The sequence below is a fragment of the Aulostomus chinensis genome, chromosome 19 (assembly GCF_037954235.1).
Source record: "Aulostomus chinensis isolate RoL2024-O1b breed Wild chromosome 19, RoL_Achi_v1.0, whole genome shotgun sequence".
Taxonomy (NCBI): domain Eukaryota; kingdom Metazoa; phylum Chordata; class Actinopteri; order Syngnathiformes; family Aulostomidae; genus Aulostomus; species Aulostomus chinensis.
This window is the reverse complement of record NC_141338.1, coordinates 14,184,469-14,204,973: the sequence shown is the minus strand read 5'-3', so window position 1 is coordinate 14,204,973 and position 20,505 is coordinate 14,184,469. Positions and strand designations below refer to the sequence as shown.

The 20,505-nt window shown below is 41.7% G+C and overlaps 4 protein-coding genes across 5 annotated transcripts; 2 read left to right on the top strand and 2 right to left on the bottom strand.

Annotated features, from left to right (window-relative positions):
• The first annotated feature begins 3,888 nt into the window (after positions 1–3,888).
• ube2g1b (ubiquitin-conjugating enzyme E2G 1b (UBC7 homolog, yeast)) lies at positions 3,889–8,265 on the top strand. The gene is made up of 6 exons (XM_086186611.1): positions 3,889–4,102; positions 5,590–5,692; positions 5,799–5,896; positions 6,143–6,321; positions 6,988–7,101; positions 7,366–8,265. The coding sequence occupies exons 1-5, from the start codon at positions 4,060–4,062 to the stop codon at positions 7,072–7,074; spliced, it is 510 nt and encodes a 169-aa protein (XP_086042737.1). The 5' UTR covers positions 3,889–4,059; the 3' UTR covers positions 7,075–7,101; positions 7,366–8,265.
• A 69-nt stretch (positions 8,266–8,334) lies between these two features.
• arpc3 (actin related protein 2/3 complex, subunit 3) lies at positions 8,335–11,558 on the bottom strand. The gene is made up of 7 exons (XM_086186610.1): positions 11,420–11,558; positions 10,967–11,066; positions 10,076–10,152; positions 9,773–9,841; positions 9,431–9,557; positions 8,938–9,032; positions 8,335–8,555 (listed from the first exon to the last, which is right to left on the bottom strand). Exons 1-7 carry the CDS (start codon positions 11,423–11,425, stop codon positions 8,493–8,495), a joined length of 537 nt encoding a protein of 178 aa, XP_086042736.1. The 5' UTR covers positions 11,426–11,558; the 3' UTR covers positions 8,335–8,492.
• Positions 11,559–11,632: 74 nt separating this feature from the next.
• Positions 11,633–14,621, bottom strand: gpn3 (GPN-loop GTPase 3). Its single transcript, XM_086186609.1, has 8 exons — positions 14,462–14,621; positions 14,212–14,320; positions 13,194–13,361; positions 12,994–13,118; positions 12,776–12,891; positions 12,286–12,382; positions 12,067–12,195; positions 11,633–11,957 (listed from the first exon to the last, which is right to left on the bottom strand). The coding sequence occupies exons 1-8, from the start codon at positions 14,507–14,509 to the stop codon at positions 11,892–11,894; spliced, it is 858 nt and encodes a 285-aa protein (XP_086042735.1). The 5' UTR covers positions 14,510–14,621; the 3' UTR covers positions 11,633–11,891.
• Positions 14,622–14,970: 349 nt separating this feature from the next.
• On the top strand, positions 14,971–18,980 carry rnf170 (ring finger protein 170). 2 transcript variants are annotated; one of them, XM_086187131.1, is made up of 7 exons: positions 14,971–15,261; positions 15,547–15,710; positions 16,120–16,195; positions 16,333–16,447; positions 16,830–16,903; positions 17,129–17,260; positions 17,456–18,980. In XM_086187131.1, exons 2-7 carry the CDS (start codon positions 15,571–15,573, stop codon positions 17,723–17,725), a joined length of 807 nt encoding a protein of 268 aa, XP_086043257.1. In that variant the 5' UTR covers positions 14,971–15,261; positions 15,547–15,570; the 3' UTR covers positions 17,726–18,980. The 2 variants fall into 2 exon arrangements, with proteins under 2 accessions (XP_086043257.1, XP_086043256.1); XM_086187130.1 differs by having other exon boundaries at positions 14,974–15,199.
• The last annotated feature ends 1,525 nt before the right edge of the window (positions 18,981–20,505 follow it).

The window sequence follows — 20,505 nt, the reverse complement described above, 5'->3', positions numbered from 1 at the left end:
TCCGTTAATATGACGCCCTGGAGCGGTCACAGAGAGAAAATTATATATTTTAAGGCTATGAAATTTTTTTTTCTCAATTTAGTTATTTTGAGGCTACGAGACAAAACCTCACCCATCAATGTGTTATTTTAGGCCACAAGATTCAATCCTTATTATTCCCTCAATGAGATATGACTTGCTCCACAGTTTAGTAATTTTATAGAACTTGGACTCATAATTGAATTGTTTTGATTTTGAATAAGTAATATATTGTGGCTTCAATATAACTATACTGAGGGAAAATAATATGTCTTGGTCCATATCTTGGTCTTGAAATATATTGAATTAAATGATTATATTATATATTATACATAATATATTATATGTATATGTATTATATATACATATTATATATATTATATTATATTGATTAATTAAATTATAATATAGAAATATTTTTCCCTCTTTCTGTATGTCTACAAAAATTTTTAAAAAGAAAAGAAAAACCTCCTCCTCTGTGACCACTCCGGGACTCCATACTTTTTTATTTCACTGCAAAAGAAAAATCAATTCTTTGCATTGAATAGAACCTTTCAGACAAAGGTACATATGTACATACATAGTGGAAACTAAAATTGAAACATAGTTCAAATCTGTAGCGTTTTGCCTTCACTAACGCATGGGTTGCTTGTTGCTGATTTGTCAAACAGAATAATTTATGCACCTGTGTTTATCCCCTTCAGATATTTGGGGTTTTGTCACATTTCTGTAGTCTGCGGGGCTGCATGAAAAGCATATGGAGAAGATTAATAAAGAAAGTGAGGCTGACGGCAAGATACCAACCTGAGTAAAACACCTACTGATACATATTTGATTAAAACGCTGCCTTTCCCCTGCATTTATGATGGATGCCTGCGGGTGAAAAACAAACAAGTCAGTAAAAGATCTGAGGTGAACAGAGAGCTGGTTGAAGCAGCACAGAAGTTCCCACAGGAGACTCAGGTTTTTGTAAACGGTAAATAGGCTTCATTTATATACTGTAGAGCTTTAGGAGGCACTCAGAGAGCTTTACAGTGTTGCCTCATTCACTTTTTTTCTCCACATGCTCTGATGGTGGACGGTGCAAACCAGCAATTAGCAGTAGCCACTAGACATTGTTCACGTGGTGGAAATAAAAAGATTTGTTGATGTTTACCAGGATACATTTTAACAGGTCGTTGTGCAATATTATGGAAGAGTGTGTTAATCTAGAGAGAGAATTACATAAAGCCTATGATCTGTGAAAAATAATGACTAAAGGTTAAGAGCGGTGGCCTTAAAGCTGTAATGAAATCTGATGAATTAGAGTGTTGTAAAGTGGTAAACATCAGCAGCAGAAGCGCAGCCTGCTGCCAAAAAAGTGATGAGAGATTCAAGTTACATATAAAAGCGGAGCTATAAATTCATGCATTCAAAGTTTGGTAACAATTAGAATCAGAATTGGGTTTATGTCAGTTAAGGGTTTTCGCAATATGAGGAAATTGAGAGAAAATCTAGATGTAAAGGAATCAGTTCAATTGAAGGAGCTAAGCTAGCTAGCTGGTCAAGCTACTGTAAATAAATTTCTCACCGGGAATGTTTTTTGTTTGTTAAAAAAACAAAGCGAAAGTGTTAGTGATTACTGAGCATACGAACGATGCGCTTGAGAGTTTGTTAATGGCTATGTTTGGACTTTTTTTTTTTTCCGTCGTTAGCCATCGGCCACCATTAGCGTCAAGCTAATTATACGTGGTTGGCTCTTTCTGCACTCTGGAGTCATAAAGAAGTGATGCAGGAGGTGAAAAACATCTTTTTGACCCTGAGATACCCATTTGTGAATAAATGAAAGGCAAAAAAAACAACCTTTTTTTGGTGAAGTATCTCTTTAAGTGTCGAATATCGCGCAGTAAGGGAAAACCAGGAAAAGATGCCATGTTTGAGAGTTCATGCAGGTCATTTGAATTGGCAGCTTTAATGTTTTGTTGTGTTTTGATTTCTTTCTTTTTTTTCAGGTCATGGAGAGGAAAGGTGAATGTTAACAGTGTTTTTTATACTGTATGTGAATTTAAACAAGCTGCTGATACACTTAAGGCTTAAAAAAAGAAACAACGTACTGTTGTTCACTTAAGTATACATTCATGTTACATAGAAGTACGATAGCGCTGTACAAGGACATACCTCCTCACAAGTAGAACCAATATGAACAACAGGAGCAGTTTGTCCTGAGGAGGAGCTCTGAAGGCCGGGGGACTAAACACGTAAAAGGCCAGATAGTGAGGTGGATCTCCTGCTGGCCTTGGATTACAGAAACAATGTCCAAGTCTCTCAGTACTCAAGAAGATGAGAAAGGAGGATTGTGGAAAGTCTCTTTGTGGTGCACTTTAGACAGGAGCACAGCAATTTTGATGTTGATTTCACTGATGTATGTTGCACGGATGATTCTTTGGCCAGACTAAATCTCAGCTCAACCCACATCAGGTATTTTCTTCCACAGCAGGAGTGATCTCTGGTCAAGACTAAAATCGTTGTCAAGCTTTTAGTGGAGTTATATTGAGTGGATATACTGAGCGTTATAGTATTTTTAGTGGTTCAAGCAGGAGAGGGTGTAAAGCCACAGGACTGAGGATGTGGCAGCTAGAGAAAAGAGCGAGGAGCGAGATGGGGGGGGGTTGAAAGCTGCCTTGGAGGGATCTGAATGTGTGTGGTGGGAGTAACGAGGAGCTGGTAGAGGTACGGTAGCAGCAGACGAAGAGACAGGTAGAGCTTTCGTTCAAATTACATCTCACGCTGTTGTATGACTTCACTAACCAGTCAACAGACAATAAAAGCATTTGAGTGCCTTTGACTCTGAAAACATCCAGTTCTTTACCTGTAAGTCACACTTTTTTTGTTGCAGTTTACTTCCTTCTAGGTTTTATATAAGTATTTTGATACAAAATTCATGTTTGTTCCATTAGCTTCCACATCCTATGACCCACTGACTCTAAATCCATACCACGTGTTTTTTTTAAATGATTAGTTAAGACACATCTGTTTTTATTGCAAATTTACAGCTTCTTTCATTTTAAATTAAATTTTCAATGAAAAGTCTTTTGTTTTTTGCTACAATAGTTGGCACATCGTTAGTCCAAATTAATACCAGATATTATTCCTGATCTGGATAAATAAAACATACTTTTATTTTAATTTTATTTTTTCTTCTTTAATGGAAAATGCATCATCCTTTTATTTGAAAATCCATCTTCCATGGCATGTGACCCAAATCAACTCCAGATATTTTGAAATCATCAGTAAGACTTCTTTTCATGTGTTTATTCTCTTTTCTGACTGTATGCCAACATAGAAGTGTTTTCCAAAGTAGTTCCTTTAAATTCTGCCTTCCTCTCAGTGAAAGTGGGATTGTTCCAGCTAGCATTTGTATGTTGTGAGAAATTTTTGAGCATTAATTTGAGAAATTGTGTATCATGCCTGATTGACCTGCGAACTACAATAGTTTTTTTAATCTATTTTTTCTAGGCCAAGCTCAAAAACTGGCATAACCATTAGCAGGGTTTTATTTTCTATACGAGTCTGCAGGTCTGATTCAAGGGAGTAGAATACAAAGAACGAGTTGTACTCAATACACTGTGTCCCAATGTACTACTAACCTGCTGCCAGGAAACAATTGTACCCCGATTTTTGTCTGTCAGACAAAGTTTCCGTCGTGGTTGAGTCGGAAAAATTAAGAATCATTCGCTGACTTGAACTGTCCTTTAACTCAACCACGGTGTTAAATGTGAGTTTAATTTATCTTCTAATTAGTGGCTCTTACTGGGAAGTCTGAACGGTGAACAGCAGGCTAAAACAAAAGCAGCGGTGTTGCCTGAAAGACCAAGCGAGGGCAATAAATACCGAGGTGCCTTCCTCTCAGTGCAGTGTTTTTGGCGTCAGGGAACTCTCACAGACACCGAGAAGAAACGTGGACGGTGTTTCCAACATTATCAGCCTCATGTTTCAGCTGTCGGCAGCCTGACAGTTCGTAAGTCGAGACAATTAACACAGAGTCGAAAAGACAGAGTGAAAATGACGGAGCAGTCCTCGTTATTACTACGTAAACAATTAGCAGGTAAGTTAGCTGAGTGTTGCTACTAAAATTAAAGCCTATTATATTGTCTCATATCGGTGAATAAAATATTAGTTGAATATATGTAATTCAGTTGTTTTTTTTTATTTAATTTGGGTTTCCAATGTTTTTTTCCGTACAGACACAGTTGGTGTCAACAGTGTTAAAACGCACGTGTCACTGATAGCAGTAAACTGTTAGCATAGTTGTGACAGCTATGCTAGCTGATATTGCTCAACTATGATATAAACACACACACAGAGGCCATGAACAGATATGTCTGGATATTCTTAAGCTGTTGTCTTGTGCGCATAAATGTAGCATGGTTTGTGCTTTAAATAACTGCTACCTTCCCAAGAAGGTCATGTGAATGGTTCAGTTAGTTTTTCTTTACCACTCTTACGTAAAATACGCAAAACTTTATGAACGGATTTCACGTAAATTTTCCGCATGATGCCTCTTGGCACCGGACGAACCGTAAATGTTGAAATTGACCCATATTCGGTTCCAGGAATTGTTCATTACCACTGTTAAGTAGGGATCCATCTCGAATTTTCTACCTTTTCTGGACTTGTGTGAAAATATAATGACAAATTTCTCTTTTTCTTGATGAGTTCACTTGTGGTTTCTTTTAACTTTGGGAGAATTCTTTTCCCCCTCTACCTTTTTTATATCAAAATAAATCCAGGCAAATTTGTACTAGCTACGATCTAGGGATAAACTATAACCTTTTTTTTTTTTAAACAACAGGTTTATAGCCCATTTACAGTGTATATACTTGTTGTTTTTTAACATCTGCTAGTATTCTTGTGCATGTCTATAGGGAAATATTACATAAACCATTGGGAAATGTATAGACTTCCATCCATTTTCTTCCACTTATCCTGTTAAGGGTCACGGGGGGCTGGAGCCTATCCCAGGGGCTTTTGGGTGAGAGGCAGGGTTCACCCTGGACAGGTCACCAGTCCATCACAGGACCAACACATAGAGACAGACAACCATTCACACTCACAGTCACATCTACAGTCAATTTAGAGTATCAATCAGCCTCATCCCCTCTTGATGTCTTTGGACTGTGGGAGGAAGCTGGAGTACCAGAGAGAACCCACACAGGAACAGGGAGAACATGCAGACTCACACAGAAAGATCCTGTGATGGAGCCGGGACTGGAACCCAGAACCTTCTTGCTGTGAGGTGACAGTGCTGACCACTGCACCACCGTGCCGCCATGTATAGATATATATTTCTAAAATTTTTGGTAAATATTTCGACACATCTTTCATGGGTTCTCATGTGATTTGTATTTCTTGACGCTGTAAGATGAAGCTTATTTTTCTACATTTTAAAAGATAGTTGATGTAATCACTATTCCCAGAAGTAACCTTGTTTAAAATGTGTTTACCTCCAACCCAGTACATCTCAGAAAAACGTTGCTCAGTTTAAAACTCTTATTTTGGACTTTAAAGGAATAATTGTATTTTTGATTTCAGAGTTAAACAAAAATCCAGTGGAGGGCTTTTCTGCAGGTCTTGTGGATGATGATGACATCTTTCAGTGGGAGGTGGTTGTCATCGGACCTCAAGACACACTATTGTGAGTGACGTGAGTTTTAGGAGCTTGAGTGCAATATCTCAGCTTCATGTCAGCTGATTTCATCTCAAATGTTTGTCTTTAACATCATCTTTTGTGTCGTTTTCAGCGAAGGAGGTTTCTTCAAAGCTACACTAACTTTTCCCCGCGACTACCCTTTAAGACCTCCGAAGATGAAGTTCATCACAGAAATCTGGCATCCAAACGGTACGCACCAACACCACGTGGCTATTTTATCACTACGAAAATGACTTAAATCAGTATCTTTTTGTCTTCTTTTATTGTGAAAGTTTGAGTCAGAATTGTTGTTTGATGTAATTTCAGGTGTCACTGTAAATAAGCATTTGGGGGTTTTTTTGTTGACATTATTGAACTCATTCACTAGTGTGTATGAGATCAGATGTTTTTGAAGTACAAAGTACAGACTTGGTGTGTGTGTGTGTTTTCCTCCAGTTGCGAAAAATGGCGACGTTTGCATCTCCATCCTTCATGAACCTGGGGAGGACAAGTATGGCTATGAGAAGCCTGAGGAGCGCTGGCTGCCCATCCACACTGTGGAGACCATCATGATCAGCGTCATCTCCATGTTGGCTGACCCCAATGGAGACTCTCCTGCCAACGTTGATGCAGCAGTGAGTGACATCTTAGATGCTCGCTGTCAGTGATGGCTGAGTAGCAGGATGCATTCGAACCTGAGTATGTATTCTAAAGAGCTGTGTTTCCTGCCTGCAAGTCCATGTGAGGGCTAACTATGAGACTGTAAAAACGTCATGTGAACAAGGCCCATGATTTGTACATGTGAATACGCGTTCGCCTACGCCTCCATAATTGAGCGTGGGCCTTTTTAAAATGGATTCCAAACAGTGTGCTGAGTGACTGGGCTCCAAATCTCAGCCTGTCTTGACTGGTTGAAACCATCTTATCTCTTAGTCAGAAGAGCTGCAGCCAAAAAATTGCAACAGTGAACATTCTTCTGAAACATCTGTCGGCTACTCAGACACTTCCACCTCCCTAAGACTGTCCCTCGCCTTTTGTCCTTGGCCTGAGTCCTGTGTTTGCTAACACAAGTGACCAAAACAAGATGTATTGCACAATGAAGATGGCGGCATGAATCATGGTCAGGTGGGATAGGTTGTGTAGGAAGAAAAAGAACCAGAGTAAAGCAGAGTACGTCCTCGGTGACCCCGCCTACCCTCTACATCACATAGGGAGTGTATCAGGGGAAGCAGGTCACTGTACAGTCATACTTGATATTTCTGCTTGTTGTTCCAATGGCATGACTCTGTTTGCCCCTGCAGAAAGAGTGGAGGGAGGATCCCACGGGGGTTTTCAAGAAGAAGGTTGCCCGCTGTGTGCGGAGGAGTCAAGAGATGGCGTTTGACTAAGGCCTCATTCAAGCCCCCAACACAAGAGTAAGAACAAACTCATAGTAGATTGATGTCACCAGGACCTGGTGGGGACGGTCCTTCAGAAAACTTTGCATTCCAAAAGTGTCATTTACCTTTTAGTGAGTCGTGTTTGCTCACTTGTGCGAGTCAAGATGTGTACTTTTTTTTTTTTTTAAGGGTAAATAACACCTTGTGGGTGAAGTATTGTAAGGAAACAAGTAGATGGTGTCACAGTTGTACATATTTATTCTCCAGATGGAGTAATTTTTTGTCTTGATGTTGTTTCAGATTACAGCTACACACGGGATTGCACAACTGGTCAAAGCGAAGTGTGCTTGGAGGATTAAGGAGCAGAATCATCATCAGTTATCATCAAGACACTATTTCTGTTGACCTTGGCCAAGGTCGTATCAAACCCTCGAAGGAAGATGAATGTCGTCAGTCTCCTTTTATGTACATACAGATCAGATTTTAGGGACCCCCCCCCCCAACCAGCCCATTCCTGAAACAGACTGTACATGTACCTATTTATTAGAGTGAGACTATTTGAAGATGCATTTTTGAGGTTTTTATTCAAGCTGCCACACTGAGCCATCCGGTCTACATCGAATACGCACGTTAGCGATGCAGAGGCCCACCCCGCCGCACTTCAAGTGTACTCTCACCCAGTGCTGCCTTAACTCTGGAACGCCATCTTTGAAGGCTTGTTTGGTATCCCAAAAAAAAAACAAAACACTTATGGAACAAACCAAAGAGAGCACACAGTGTAATGTTTGTATTTTTTTTTTTTTTTTTTTTTTTACTATGTAAATTAACTATCCGTTCTTGCTTGGCAAGTGTCAACATTACACATGCACTTGAACTCAAAACTTATTTGGACGTGTTCTATTAGGAGAAGCACAAGTGGTGGCTGTGTTCCATTTAGCTACTTCAGTTTCACAATCATGGCTCACTTGAAACTGATAATTATTAGTTCTATTGATGCTTTTCCTTGCTGGAACTCTTGTCAGTTGCGCTGAAGGTTCCGTACCATCCCAGAAGGAAACCGTCATCAAGCTGCTTGAGCTACAGCGGTTGTGGTCGTGCATGAGTAATGGCATCACTTGAACAACAGATATGCAGTTGTATCTACTTTTAAAGGTCAGTGGATGCTGTTGAAAGTAATAATAAAGCTCAGTGTGGAAACTGTCTCGTTTCACTCCATTCTGAGGTCAAATGTGTATCTACAGCTCAAATGTCAGTCAGAACACAGCAAAATATTTTCAAATATTCATAATTGCTTTATTGAATCAAGCACCAGCTCAATATGATCAACATCCAAATAAGTAAAGACATCCTGGAACTGAGTATAAAATCATCTAAGCATCACAGACCCCTCCTATCTGGCAGAAGAAGAACCGAGGGTCTGAACTGGTTCACTGTCCAGGAGCTGACAGGCTCTTGTTCATGAACTGCTTCTTGACAAAGCACACCCACCACTGCAAGAAACAGAGCAACTGTTAGAAGCATTGGGGCTGCTGCTAGCTAGCTAGCTAGCCAGTTAGCTTAGAGGTAGTTGTTTCACATAGTGAGGGGGACTGATGTGATCACACAATGGCAAGCTGAACTGAAATTGAGAAGTGTTCCTGAACCGGAGCCTTCAAGATTAAGGAAGAAGGTTCTGCAGCTTGTTTCTGTCAACAGAACCCTTCCAAATTCCCACCATTTTTTTTTTTTTTGCTCACACGAGTGAGCCGACTCCCCGGGGTGGGCCTCGGTTAACACGTCGTGAAGTCGCCGTGCCGTGAGCCGACCATGTTGCCCCAAAGCAGGCTTGACTAATCCACCTCTCTCATGAGAATGTGAAGTCGTTTGACTCACCTTACTGGGTTTGTCTGTCTGGGGGTCAAACACGCGATCACATAGTCTCAAGCCGGTCTCCTGTCTGATCTGCTGGAGGTAGGCCCTCATGGTCTCTGGAGACAGGGTGGTGCTGGTATTAATACAACCTCCACGTGATCATCATACACAGAGGGCACATGGATTATAGTTAATCTGCCTTTCGGGTCGCAAAAATGAATATGGCAGGTGGTGACATAATACATCATTAATGGGGAAATTTGAAATTCTCTTGATCAGCAGCTGCTGTTTTCTCTTGATTCTAGAAGAGCCAGAATCCTTGAGGGGGAAACTGAAGCCCTCTGCTCCTGATGAGAAGATGCTGCCGGGTTTGAACCTCAATAAAGTCGGCTGGATTATTGCCGTCCATGTTAATGAAGCCACTGTGACAACACTAACACGCTGGGTGCTGTGGAGCCAGGAGAGTGACATATATAAAGAGGTTTATCTATATATTTTATAGTGCTGCTCTCACCTTCCTCCTGCTTGTTGGCGGGTTTAACATACATGGCGTTGAGAGGGAAGCCAGGTTCTCCAGGAATAGGGAAGTTAGTAATGCCCAGAGTGTACATCTCCTTCTCTCCCTGATTCCTGGAGCTGCACTACAACACACACACACACACACACACACACGGTGAAGTCATCAATAAAGTTTAAATTGACGAGCGCCCACTTATAGAAGCCTCCTTCCTGTAAGCTGCATATTCATCTTATCATCTAATGACCCCAAAACCATCCACAGTTGAGACTTCCTACTTTAAGAAACAGGCTTTATTTCTAATCATCAAAGCTGCATGAAGCCTCTCGTGACATTTACCTTCTGTAGCCTCTTTAGGCATTCAGAAATATAGAGTGTGACGTAGATCAGTGTCCTGTCCGCCTCATTCTGAAAGAAACACAAAACATAATGTGTATTTTATCTCACGTGTGAGTGTTTCGTCTCAGCCGTGTTTGACCACGGATTGGCAGCAAAGTTTGAATGCTGAGCGACTGAACTGCTGAGAGGAAGCAAGCTGGGACATGTGGAAGAATGAAGCATACACAAACACACACACCTTACGGTAGGCCAAATATCTTCTGGTCACCTGGAATGAGAATATATGCATGCTACCTTTCTTACCTTGATTTCATAGTTCTTAAAGAAAACGTTGGCCTTGAAGTAGTAGATAGCCTCATCGATGATGTCTGACTCCACGCCTGGAACGTAAAAACAGGCCCGGTCAACACAACAACGCTCTCCGCTCAACACATATCATGCATTACAACATTTAAAGAATTATCAAACTATTGCAGTGGTCCACAACTGCTTGTGTTAGATTTAATAAATGTAAAATTGAAGATTGCACTGCAGTTCAAAATTTATATATATATATATATATATATATATATATATATATATATATATATATATATATAAATAAAAGTTTGTTAACATTTAAAAGTTTAACATTTTTTGTTAAACAAAATGTGTTAAGTCTCAAAAATTTGTGTTTGCCACAGAGCTTCTAGCCACAAATAATTCAAAATCCAATGTAGATGTCCCATTGGTGTTTGGTGGGCGGAACCCATGGAGATGCTCACTTCTACACTGGCATACAAAAACGCATCATCCCTGCACTCACTGTGCTTGACTGAAAATTCAACAAAATATGATATTTCTGTGAGAGACTGGATCCAACCAGTAGTCTGGTGATCAGAGCTATACTGGAAAAGCAGCATTGTTTTGCTTTACTTGTTTTAACGAAACGTCCAACATGAACAAAAAGGAGCTAAACAGATTGTCTCACTGAAAAACTGGAAACCGGCATGACAGAACAAGTTGATGAGCCTCTCTTCAGACCATATATGGAAGTGGAGCTGATCAGGAAGTGATAACGTGGCATAACAAAGCATCTTGCAGAGACACTTTATACAAAGCACTTAATAAATGAAAGAATACAAGGTAAATGCGTCTGTCCTGCAGACGGTTTGACTCTGCTCCAGATTATTTTGCACGCGGACAAAGACTTACCGTCTCCTCTGGCCGGTCCCTTAAACTGGGTCTTGAGGGGAAGCAGAGCCATATTTCCCACCAGTCTGGTGTCGGGAATCATCAAACTGGAGTGATACGCCTGACAGGAAAACCATTGTTGACATATTTTTGACTGAACACCAGGGAAGTTAGCTTCTGTCGGATAGCATCGCTGCTAACAGTCACTGCTGTTGTAGTCTAGGGTGAGCTGTCACGCTGCCGAATAATATATGGAATTCACACCAAACTAATACGTGAAGTTTAGATGATGAATAACTGACATTTGCTATGTAATTAAACTGCGAGCGAATGCTCACATTGCTAGCAAGCTATACGAACGAGACTTCAGCTAGCATGATCTCATAGGCCCGTGTGTTAACTTTGTTCACATTTCAACACCAAACATCTCCGTGTACCCACATACACGTGAAGAACAATGTAGAACCCACTCACCGGCATGTTGAGTGATTTATATCAATCCAACTGCTCAGCGACAGAAAACTATTAGCACCGTAAGATGCTGCTTCCGCCTGTCCCACCCTTCAGTTTTACAGGAAGTGCCGACGTCAAACTGACCACCGGCCACACGGGGGCGCTGACACGCCACTTTTCAAATACACGTGAAGACAAGTTCAGCACTTTCTGTAACATTTTATTAAAAATATAGCATTCATAATTAATGACTCTTTAAACATCAGCCTCTGTGTAAAGTAACTAAAAGTAAATAGGTCGACATCACACATTTCCTGAGGCAGCGTCAAAACCACCAAACATAACACAAGTTCTGCAGGGCCTTGTTGCTTTGTGTCCTCTTGTCAGTTGTATCCACCCAGGCTTTACTAACTGTGACACAGTTTTTTCATCAGCCTCATTTCAATAAAGACTGTCAAGTCCGTTTTATAGCTGAATCCCCGGAAACAATGACTCAGCTGTCCACCTTGTCTTGAAAAATCTCATCGTAATTTGTGTTAGCTGGGTCTTCCTCATCTTCCTGGAGGACACAAAAAAATGGGAAAGTTTTTCTTTTTAAATGCACTGTAATTACCTTTGACAGCCAGACTCTAACTGATAACTCTGTTGTGTTTTGTTTGTTTCTTCACCTTTGGTTCCCTGACTTCCAGGTCCTCTCCATACTGTATGGAGAAGTCGATGTGTTGCAGGACGATGTTTACACCTTCCTCGTCTGTGCGGTCAAAGGGCAGGAATCTCACCATGCTGTAGTCATCAATCTGTACTCCCGGACAAAGAAACCGTCTCATTACAGAGGTACAATCCAGATCCCAAACCAGACTCAGGGTAAAGACAAGGATTCTACTTACAAGCCCACAGATGGCTTTCGTCAGCTTCTTGAACTGTCTGCTTCTGATGGTATCTGAACTATCCTCCATCATGGAGTACATATCTGGGTCCAGGTACCTTGCGATCACAGAAAACTAATTTCAGATATGGTCCATCAATGTGTTTTACAGTGTTTTTCAAAGTATCACATTACAGATGGTTTTATTGTATTATTATGAGAAAAGCTGTACTTGCAATTCATTGTCTTTCACATCACCTTGTGATAAGAAGTTAGTGGTCAGGTTACACTGAGATAACGAGTTCATCTAATTATCTTATCTCATGATCAATTATTTTTACATAATGAATTTATTTATTTGACCACAAGACAACAGCACTAAACACACAGTCACGTTATCTTTTGACAATTTTCTGAAAATCTTGTTAAAATACATTTGGATGCATTTTTCTGCCGAACAACTGCAACAGCAAAGCTGAGGAGGCCAAGATTTGCAACAGCGTGATATTTACTTTTCGATTTCCTTCTTGGCTTTGGGACTGAGAAGGTCCATTTTTGTCATGATGTTCACTTGAGGAATCTCTAATGACACCATGGCACTGAGGGCAGCCATGACTCCAGAGATGAACTGCGCTCAGGGAACAGGGAGAGAAACGAGGTCACTTACAGCCTTCGTTATTATATCACGCTTGACTCATTTGATGCTGGAGATGCTGGGAGCGCTGTTAACCTTAAAAGATTCCACCATGAACTGGGAGTCGACCAGGAAGACCCCGCACACCCGGAATTCCCACTGCTGGAGCTGCTCCACCAGCTGCCTCATGACGGGGAGGTGTGTGTACAGTTCAATCTGACCTGCAGACAGAGGTCACAAGGTCAAAACTGATCTGTAAAGATTAGGAGGACTTTTAACCCCCCCACCCTCCTCACCTGGGCAGTCAAACAGGATGTAGTCATCCTCCACATGACCCAGGCTTTCCTCTAGCCAATCTAAGTTGTTGGCCAAGTATTCCATGCAGAAGACCAGACCCCCGTTAGGGCCGAACCTCAGAGAGTCGTCCTCCATCACGTCGTCCACCTGGATGAGCTCGCGGATGTCTGACAACACAACCGTGTAGCCGTTTGAATACACATGCTGACTCAGGACACTCGGCCAACACTGCAGGAAAAATGAAGTTCACTCCCCACACTGGAAGGTCACACACACACACGTCACTATGTTTTTCTCTGCTGTAGATTAAGAGGGGAGAGGGCCACAGAAAGCATCTACATTGTTTTTATGCATCTTTCAGCAAAGGTGTTCGGCCACTTTTAATTTACTTATGACTCTAATAACTCAGAAATTTGAAAAAGCAAACAAAAACAACCTGTCATCCCAGGATTTTTGTGGCCCTGTCAGTCCCAGTTTGCCCTTGACTATCACACCCCTGGTGTGTGGTCACATTAATCCATGTCCTCAGAGTTATCATCATTATACTTACTATGAATTTTGCTTTTACATAAACTTGTAATTTTTACTTGTTTTGTTGACACTGTCAAACACAGCATGGCTCAGAGGGAGAGTGGCCGTCTAGCAACTGAAGGGTCACTGGTTCGATCTTCACTTCTCCCAGTGACCATGTCCAAGTGTCCTTGAGCAAGATGCTAAACCCCTAATTGCTCCTGATGGCCCTGCAATGGACTGGTGACCCGTCCAGGGTGAACCCCGCCTCTCACCCAATGTCATCTGGGATAGGCTCCAGCCCCTGACAGTGTCAGGTGTCAGTAACAGGATATTTTCTGCGCCGCTCATGGGCGTAAACACTAAATTATAATTACATTAGGAACACCTCTCACTGTAATACAGCCCAGTAGTTCAACACCGCTGCAAACAAAGAACCGTAGTAATAAACATGAGTGACAGCGACGCAGTTCACTTCACGTACTGACCCAAAATGAGTCACCATACCTGCCATGACAGGATAGTCGAAGTGCTCCGCTGCTGGATCCAGATTAACCACATGAACTGAGCGGTTCAATGACTCTGCATGCTGGGACATGGTGGAACAGTAGGTGCTCTGAAATGGAAAAAAAACAACATATAATTAATACATAAATCTGTATTAAAGTCAAACAACCCCACGTTAGCACTTTAGCCGGCTAGCATAACACGTCATTACAGCACGTTGAGAGGACAGAACAGGAGAATGGGAACTTACCTTCCCGCTCCCCGCAGGACCCATCACTAGCTGCGCATAACGAGGCATTCCGCCTCAGCGTCAGTGGGCCTGTTGTCCCTGTTAGTCCCTGTATTTGTTGGCTGTAGCTACAAGCTACATGGGCTGTTTGTGACAGCGCGCTGAAGTGTCATTTCCGGTGTCTGGGTCACGTGGGTTTCATCACAGCCCCGCCCCTAGCGTCAACTGCGATCAAATATCATGCAACGTTTTTTGATGTTTACTGTTTAAGTCTTTGTCATTATATCTCTTTGTTGTAAAAGAAGGTTTAAATAAAAAAAAAACTTTGACGAAAGGGATGAAAGAGAGGATAAATTGGAGGCAGGATAAGTTAATACGTTTGTGAGAGTCACTGAATTATTTTTCGACGGTTTTAAAGCTTATGGGATATTTCTACCCTCTTCTGTAATTATCTGATATGCTGACTAATTTCGTATTCCACTTCCACGCCAGTTGGTGGCGGCAAAGCAACTGTGATCTATTTAGCCACTTGTTAATAGCCATTAACGAAGAAGAAGATGAAAAGCGGAAGAGTCGGAAAAACAACGGGCGACAAGCGTAACACACTTAACACGTAACACTTAAGGTTATTGATAGAAAATAAAAAGATAAAGCACGGGTATCACTCAGTCCCTGAGCGGAGCCTCTGGGCGAGAAACGGTCGAGAGGATGGTGCTGACCGGACAAGTGGCTAGCAAGATGCGGGGGTTCTGAACGGAGGTGAGCTCAATGTGTGGTGGACTCTGCAGCCGTAGACCCCCCGTTCAACAAGGCAGACGATGGTGACTGGCTGTTTGTCCTTTATTAGTATTTAATAACAACAGCAACCGAGGGAGAAGCTTCCACACCACCGTGGCTAACAACTTTAGCTAAACGGATGAATTAATTACAGATGGCTATTAGGTGTTAAGGGCTCATTAGTGCTTAACTGAACGCATTAGCTACAGACGCGGTGAGTCAGTGGAGCCTTTGCCAGGTAGCTGGGATTTACAATAACAGCACAGTACCTGGTATCTAACAGGTGATATGCTCATCTGAAATGCCGAATGTGTTCTGTCTCTCTCTAGTGTCCTGGGTTATGATTGTGGGTGATGGAGGATAATCAGTGCGGGGACGTGGATTACCTCATCCAAGATGAGGACACACTTATTGAGGGGGTCAGCAACCAAGTCTTATTCGTCGTGGTACTCAGTGTTACCTTCCTGGCAGGGATCCTCACTCTGCTCTGCAGGTAAGCTGCTATGACACACAGTATCACCCCAACTGTAGTGATGCACTGGCTTTTTGACACTTCAGTGACAGGTGTAGGAGAATGGTGACTGATGTTTCAGCCCAGTTTTTAAAACTCTCGTCTACTTTTCTCATCATCTTTTGTTTATGAGGAGGAAATAATGTGGTTAATAAATGATTAATGGGCTTGTCTAAATGTGTTGGAAGGAAAGAAAATCCTTATTTTAAAATTTTCTCAGTATGCACAAATTGTAAACATATTATAAACTCAATCAATTAAAAAAAAAAAGGGTAAATGTACCTCTTTTGCTAAGTCTAAAACCACAGGGTCAATAAATGTTTGGAGCCACGTGTAGGTTTCATCTGAGGACTATTGTGTTGCCACCTCAGTGTCCACTTTGACCTCACAGGCAAGAGCAGCAGAACATTCACCCGGAGAATCAGGAGCATGTACGAGCCGTCCGACAGCAGCTCCAGACAGAGCAGGTGAGCAGGAGGATAGAACTCCAGCTGCCTCGTCTCAGACGAAGAAAAAGTCGTTTATGACTGGGTATAACGATTATATGTAAAGAACACTGTCTTAATATTTATATTTACCTTCCATTTAAAATGTGTTCTATTAGGAAGAAAATCCTCAGCCGGAGGCCAGGCAGCAGTATTACACAGACATGTCCTGCCCCGTGTGTTTACAGCAGGCTGTTCTACCTGTCGAAACCAACTGCGGACATCTTTTCTGTGGTGAGATGTTTGTCTGGATTCTACTACGAAACTCCAACCAAAGACAAAGACGAAAAATGAAGTAACAATGGTTTCCCTCCCATCCATCCATCCATCCATCCATCCATCCATCCATCCATTTTCTATACCACTTATCTGTTAGGGGTGGCGATGATTTCCCTCCGTTTTTTCTATTTGTTTTTAACCTTTCAACAGATTTATTATTATGCTTTAGCAAGTGTTGCTAAGTCTCTTGTAGGTCTAACTGAAATGATTTAGCTTGGATTATTTTAGGAAGTATAAATACATTGGAATTATTAAATATGCCGGTACATGAGAGTACATATGTCCTATAACATCTACTTCTTGGTCTGGGGCTGAATCCTTCATTTTCCCTCCACAGGTTCCTGTATTATAGCCTACTGGAGGTACGGCACCTGGCTGGGGGCCATCAACTGCCCCATATGCAGACAAATGGTAAGAATTGTAACAAATGCGGACGAGTCAATGAAAAATTCTAAATACTCAAAGGGAAACACTAAATTCTGCTGGATTTAAAAACTTGATGGGCCTTTTAGTTTTCAGTGGTCATCAGAGTAGGAGTTAGAGGCAGTAGCTGCCTCTACCACACATTTGATCCCTCGTTAACATGTGTCCGCTTTAGATGTTGGTTTAATCCACAATTTGTTTTATTTTAACCAGGTAACATTGCTCTTCGCTCTATTTCATGAGCACGCCGCTCCTCAGAGGGTCCAGGATGGCGAGGCGGAGCCGCAGCTGTTATTAAGAGATATTAATGATTACAACCGTAGGTTCTCAGGCCAGCCACGATCTGTGAGTATGTCAGCGAAATACTGACTGAAGCTGCAGTTGTTCCACTTTTGTAAGCAGTGTTCCGAATTAAATTAGTCTCAAACAAACTTAATTAATCGAGTACATTTTCTGTTGTAAAAAGAAGTATGCAGACGAGCTGCCAGCTTGTTTGAGTAGCAGATGGTCTCATGATATTTGTCCTCTGATTCACCTCAGTTAATGGACAGGCTGAGGGACGTGCCCACACTGCTTCGTCACGCCTTTCGGGAGATGTTTTCCATGGGCGGCATCTTCTGGGTGTTCAGGATCCGGATTCTTCTGTGCCTGGTGGGCGCCCTCACCTACCTGGCCTCGCCGCTCGACATCCTCCCTGAAGCTCTTTTTGGCCTGCTGGGATTCATGGACGATTTCTTTGTTATCCTGCTCCTCTTCGTCTATATCTCGATCATGTACAGAGAAGTGGTCACTCAGAGACTTAACGGCTAGGTGGTGATGGAGGGGGGCTCACCCAGAAACCAGGTCTTTGCTCAGATCGGGCCCTGGAAGAGTGAACTTGTTCTAGGTGGACGCCTAAATAAATGATCATGGAGACTTTAGAAATACTGCTGAGTCAGTCAGCGGCATTGACTTTGAAGCCTCCGGTGTAATTCATCTCTGAGGAAAACAGGTTTGATGTGGACTCTGTAGAATCCACCAGCACCCGTTCTTATACTGACCCAATGCCACCTTCTACAACGCCTGGAGGGATGAGCTGGAAAGTCGTATCTCCTGTAGGTTCACACACCTGACAGGCTTCCATTGCCGCCAGCCAGTTCTGCGTCAGCATCTTTAAGAGTCAACGTTTGGTTGATGTGCTTTTCATCGTCATTTGTGTCATATAGTGAGATCTTATTTACACTGGATGGCTTTGAGTATTCTTGCCGATGGCTGTGTTTGAATTGTATGATTTCTAAACTGGCTGTCCGCTGCGTTCTGATGCACCTGCCCAATAAAGACGTGCTACAAGAAGCCTCTTATCGTAGCTGTTACAGCCTCTTTGGCCTGTTCAGAACCACAACTTCTTATTAGGGAGGCGCCATATTGACAATATTACAATACAAGATTACAACATTTTACTCCTGATTTTATTTGACAGCTTATATTACAGTTTATTTGTATGAAAACAAGTTGATATGATGGTCACTTTTTGTGAAGTCAGACTGATCATTTTTTTTAAGTCAGTCAAAGTGTAAGAGACATAGACAACAAAACAAACAAGACAGACACTCAATTTAGTCATTTTGTGATGTTTAAGTATGATATGCATGCTATGAGAGGGCGTGAAGACAAAATGAATTCAAAATACGTAAATAACTTTACAAATTATGATAGGAGAAGAAGGGGGGCGGGGGCTGAACAGTATTAGATGAATTGTGGATAGTAGTGAGAGTTGAGGCCGGATCAGGCCACTGGAGGGGCAAGGAAGAGGGCACCCCCATGACCCCCCAGCAAAACAGCCAGTGATACTGCTGGGTTTGAAGAAATGAGCAGTACCTCCTAATACCAAGGACACATCGGCAATAACAATCCAATATTAATCAAAATGCTGAATACCGATTTGAATCAAATCATCACCAAAGTATTGCTTTCTAAAATTGAGCAGTACGTTAGCGTTAGCATTGATGTTGTCTCAAAGATGCTTGGTCTTTTTAAATATGTTCCTGTGAAATGCCTGTAATAAGGTCAGTCGCTCACACTGATACGCCTCAAGATTTTCATCGATGAGTTCTTGATCAGTAAATAAATTTCATGTTAATTTCCAAGTGTTTATTTATCTTAAAAATGTTTCTTACTATCAATAAATGATACCTTTGTAAGGGTGCCTTTCATGACACTCACCTTAAATCAAGTTAAATGAAAAATACATATATTAAAGCAGTAAAAGACATCGTAAAACCTGCATTAAAAAGCAATACTAGTGACTGCTAGAAGAGTAAAAATACAATGATAATTTTTTTTTTCTTACTGTGATCTTGGATGGTTGAAGCACAGTCAAAGTTCAGTTCCACCACTTAAATGAAGCCACTCTTTCAGCTTGGTTGACGAAAATGTCAAGGGTCAAAATGATTCAGCACAGCACCATGAAAAGGGAGTGACAGAGACTATCAGTCACCTAGACAATCTCATCTAGCTTTTTTTGGCACCCTGAATTTAGAGGGAGCCCATGAGGGGTCCCGACCCTCACCCTGGTTACTGAAACTGTATCCAGGCCATTTGCTTTCTTGGGGCTCTATTTGGTGACCAAGCATCAAGTATCCTCATGTGCGTGAATAGTAAGAGTGGGGGGCTGAGGTTCAAATGAGTTCCATTTGTTGGAAAGCTCCAGAGAGCACCAGTAAAACACCATTGCCTGCCTCTTGGAAAGTGTATCCTGAAAGGTGTGGTGCATGCCAGTCTAAGTCGTGACTGGTATTTGTTCCAATTTGTCTCTGGTGTGCAACCTCCACCCTTTAGTGTCTGATTGCCCAACTGGAAAAAAAGGCCAGCAGCAAGTGCTGTAGGAAATGGCTCTGTTATTCCACTTCAGAGAACAGGCTGGGTGAGAGCCTTGCCACCCTGGTGTGAAAGCGCTGCAGCTGCTGGAAGGCTAGCATGCAGCTAGAATTGCAAGAACACAGTTGAAAGTGATATATCACCAAAAAAGGTTGTTTTTTTTCATGAGCATTTAAAATGAAAAAAAATGTGTGTATTGACCTAACAAAGGCTAAATTTCTTATTTGGGACTCCATAGTGTAGAAAGAGCTAGCCACTTACACTAGCTTCAGCTTGGAGCTAATGGTGATTGATGGCGAGCAACACGACGTGGATTTTACCGATATACGATTATAAGCAACATTTTCTGAGGGATGGTTTTCTGTTGTTTTGTTGCTGGAGGTGTGATTAGCCATCAGTCTTCATTAGCTTCAAGCTAAACCTATGTTGTTATTTTTTTCCTGCATTTTAGAGATGTCAAGTTATGTTGCATATTGCAAGAGGGATTGAGCCATATTTGAAATGCACAATTATTTTGCAAAATTCAATATAGTCCAGCCTAAAACAGTTTATTGTAGCTAAGCTGAATAAAGGATATGAAAGATTTAATTAAGGAAATAATGCTGTGGTTTTCTTTGAACTTCATGTGTCAATTGAGCTTCTTTACCTATCATTGTATCTCTGCTTCTTTGCCACGCTGGATAAATCTGCACAAATGTGCCCCCCCCCCACACACACACACACACACACCCCTG

What these genes read in the sequence shown, in the direction of transcription:
- arpc3 (XM_086186610.1), bottom strand. An exon ending in GCCTAAAGAGGCTACAGAAG is followed by an intron (nt 9,558 to 9,772) that starts GTAAATGTCACG and finishes TGTGTGTTGTAG; the next exon opens with TGCAGCTCCAGGAATCAGGG. An exon ending in AGACAGACAAACCCAGTAAG is followed by an intron (nt 8,556 to 8,937) that starts GTGAGTCAAACG and finishes TGTTTCTTGCAG; the next exon opens with TGGTGGGTGTGCTTTGTCAA.
- ube2g1b (XM_086186611.1), top strand. Translation starts at nt 4,060, where the DNA reads ATGACGGAGCAGTCCTCGTTATTACTACGTAAACAATTAGCAG. An exon ending in ACTACGTAAACAATTAGCAG is followed by an intron (nt 4,103 to 5,589) that starts GTAAGTTAGCTG and finishes TTTTGATTTCAG; the next exon opens with AGTTAAACAAAAATCCAGTG. An exon ending in CTGCCAACGTTGATGCAGCA is followed by an intron (nt 6,322 to 6,987) that starts GTGAGTGACATC and finishes TTGCCCCTGCAG; the next exon opens with AAAGAGTGGAGGGAGGATCC.
- rnf170 (XM_086187131.1), top strand. Translation starts at nt 15,571, where the DNA reads ATGGAGGATAATCAGTGCGGGGACGTGGATTACCTCATCCAAGATGAG. An exon ending in CTGCGGACATCTTTTCTGTG is followed by an intron (nt 16,448 to 16,829) that starts GTGAGATGTTTG and finishes TTCCCTCCACAG; the next exon opens with GTTCCTGTATTATAGCCTAC. An exon ending in TCTCAGGCCAGCCACGATCT is followed by an intron (nt 17,261 to 17,455) that starts GTGAGTATGTCA and finishes GATTCACCTCAG; the next exon opens with TTAATGGACAGGCTGAGGGA.
- gpn3 (XM_086186609.1), bottom strand. Translation starts at nt 14,509, where the DNA reads ATGCCTCGTTATGCGCAGCTAGTGATGGGTCCTGCGGGGAGCGGGAAG. An exon ending in CGACTATCCTGTCATGGCAG is followed by an intron (nt 13,362 to 14,211) that starts GTATGGTGACTC and finishes TTGTGTTGTCAG; the next exon opens with ACATCCGCGAGCTCATCCAG. An exon ending in CATCCTGTTTGACTGCCCAG is followed by an intron (nt 13,119 to 13,193) that starts GTGAGGAGGGTG and finishes CTCTGTCTGCAG; the next exon opens with GTCAGATTGAACTGTACACA.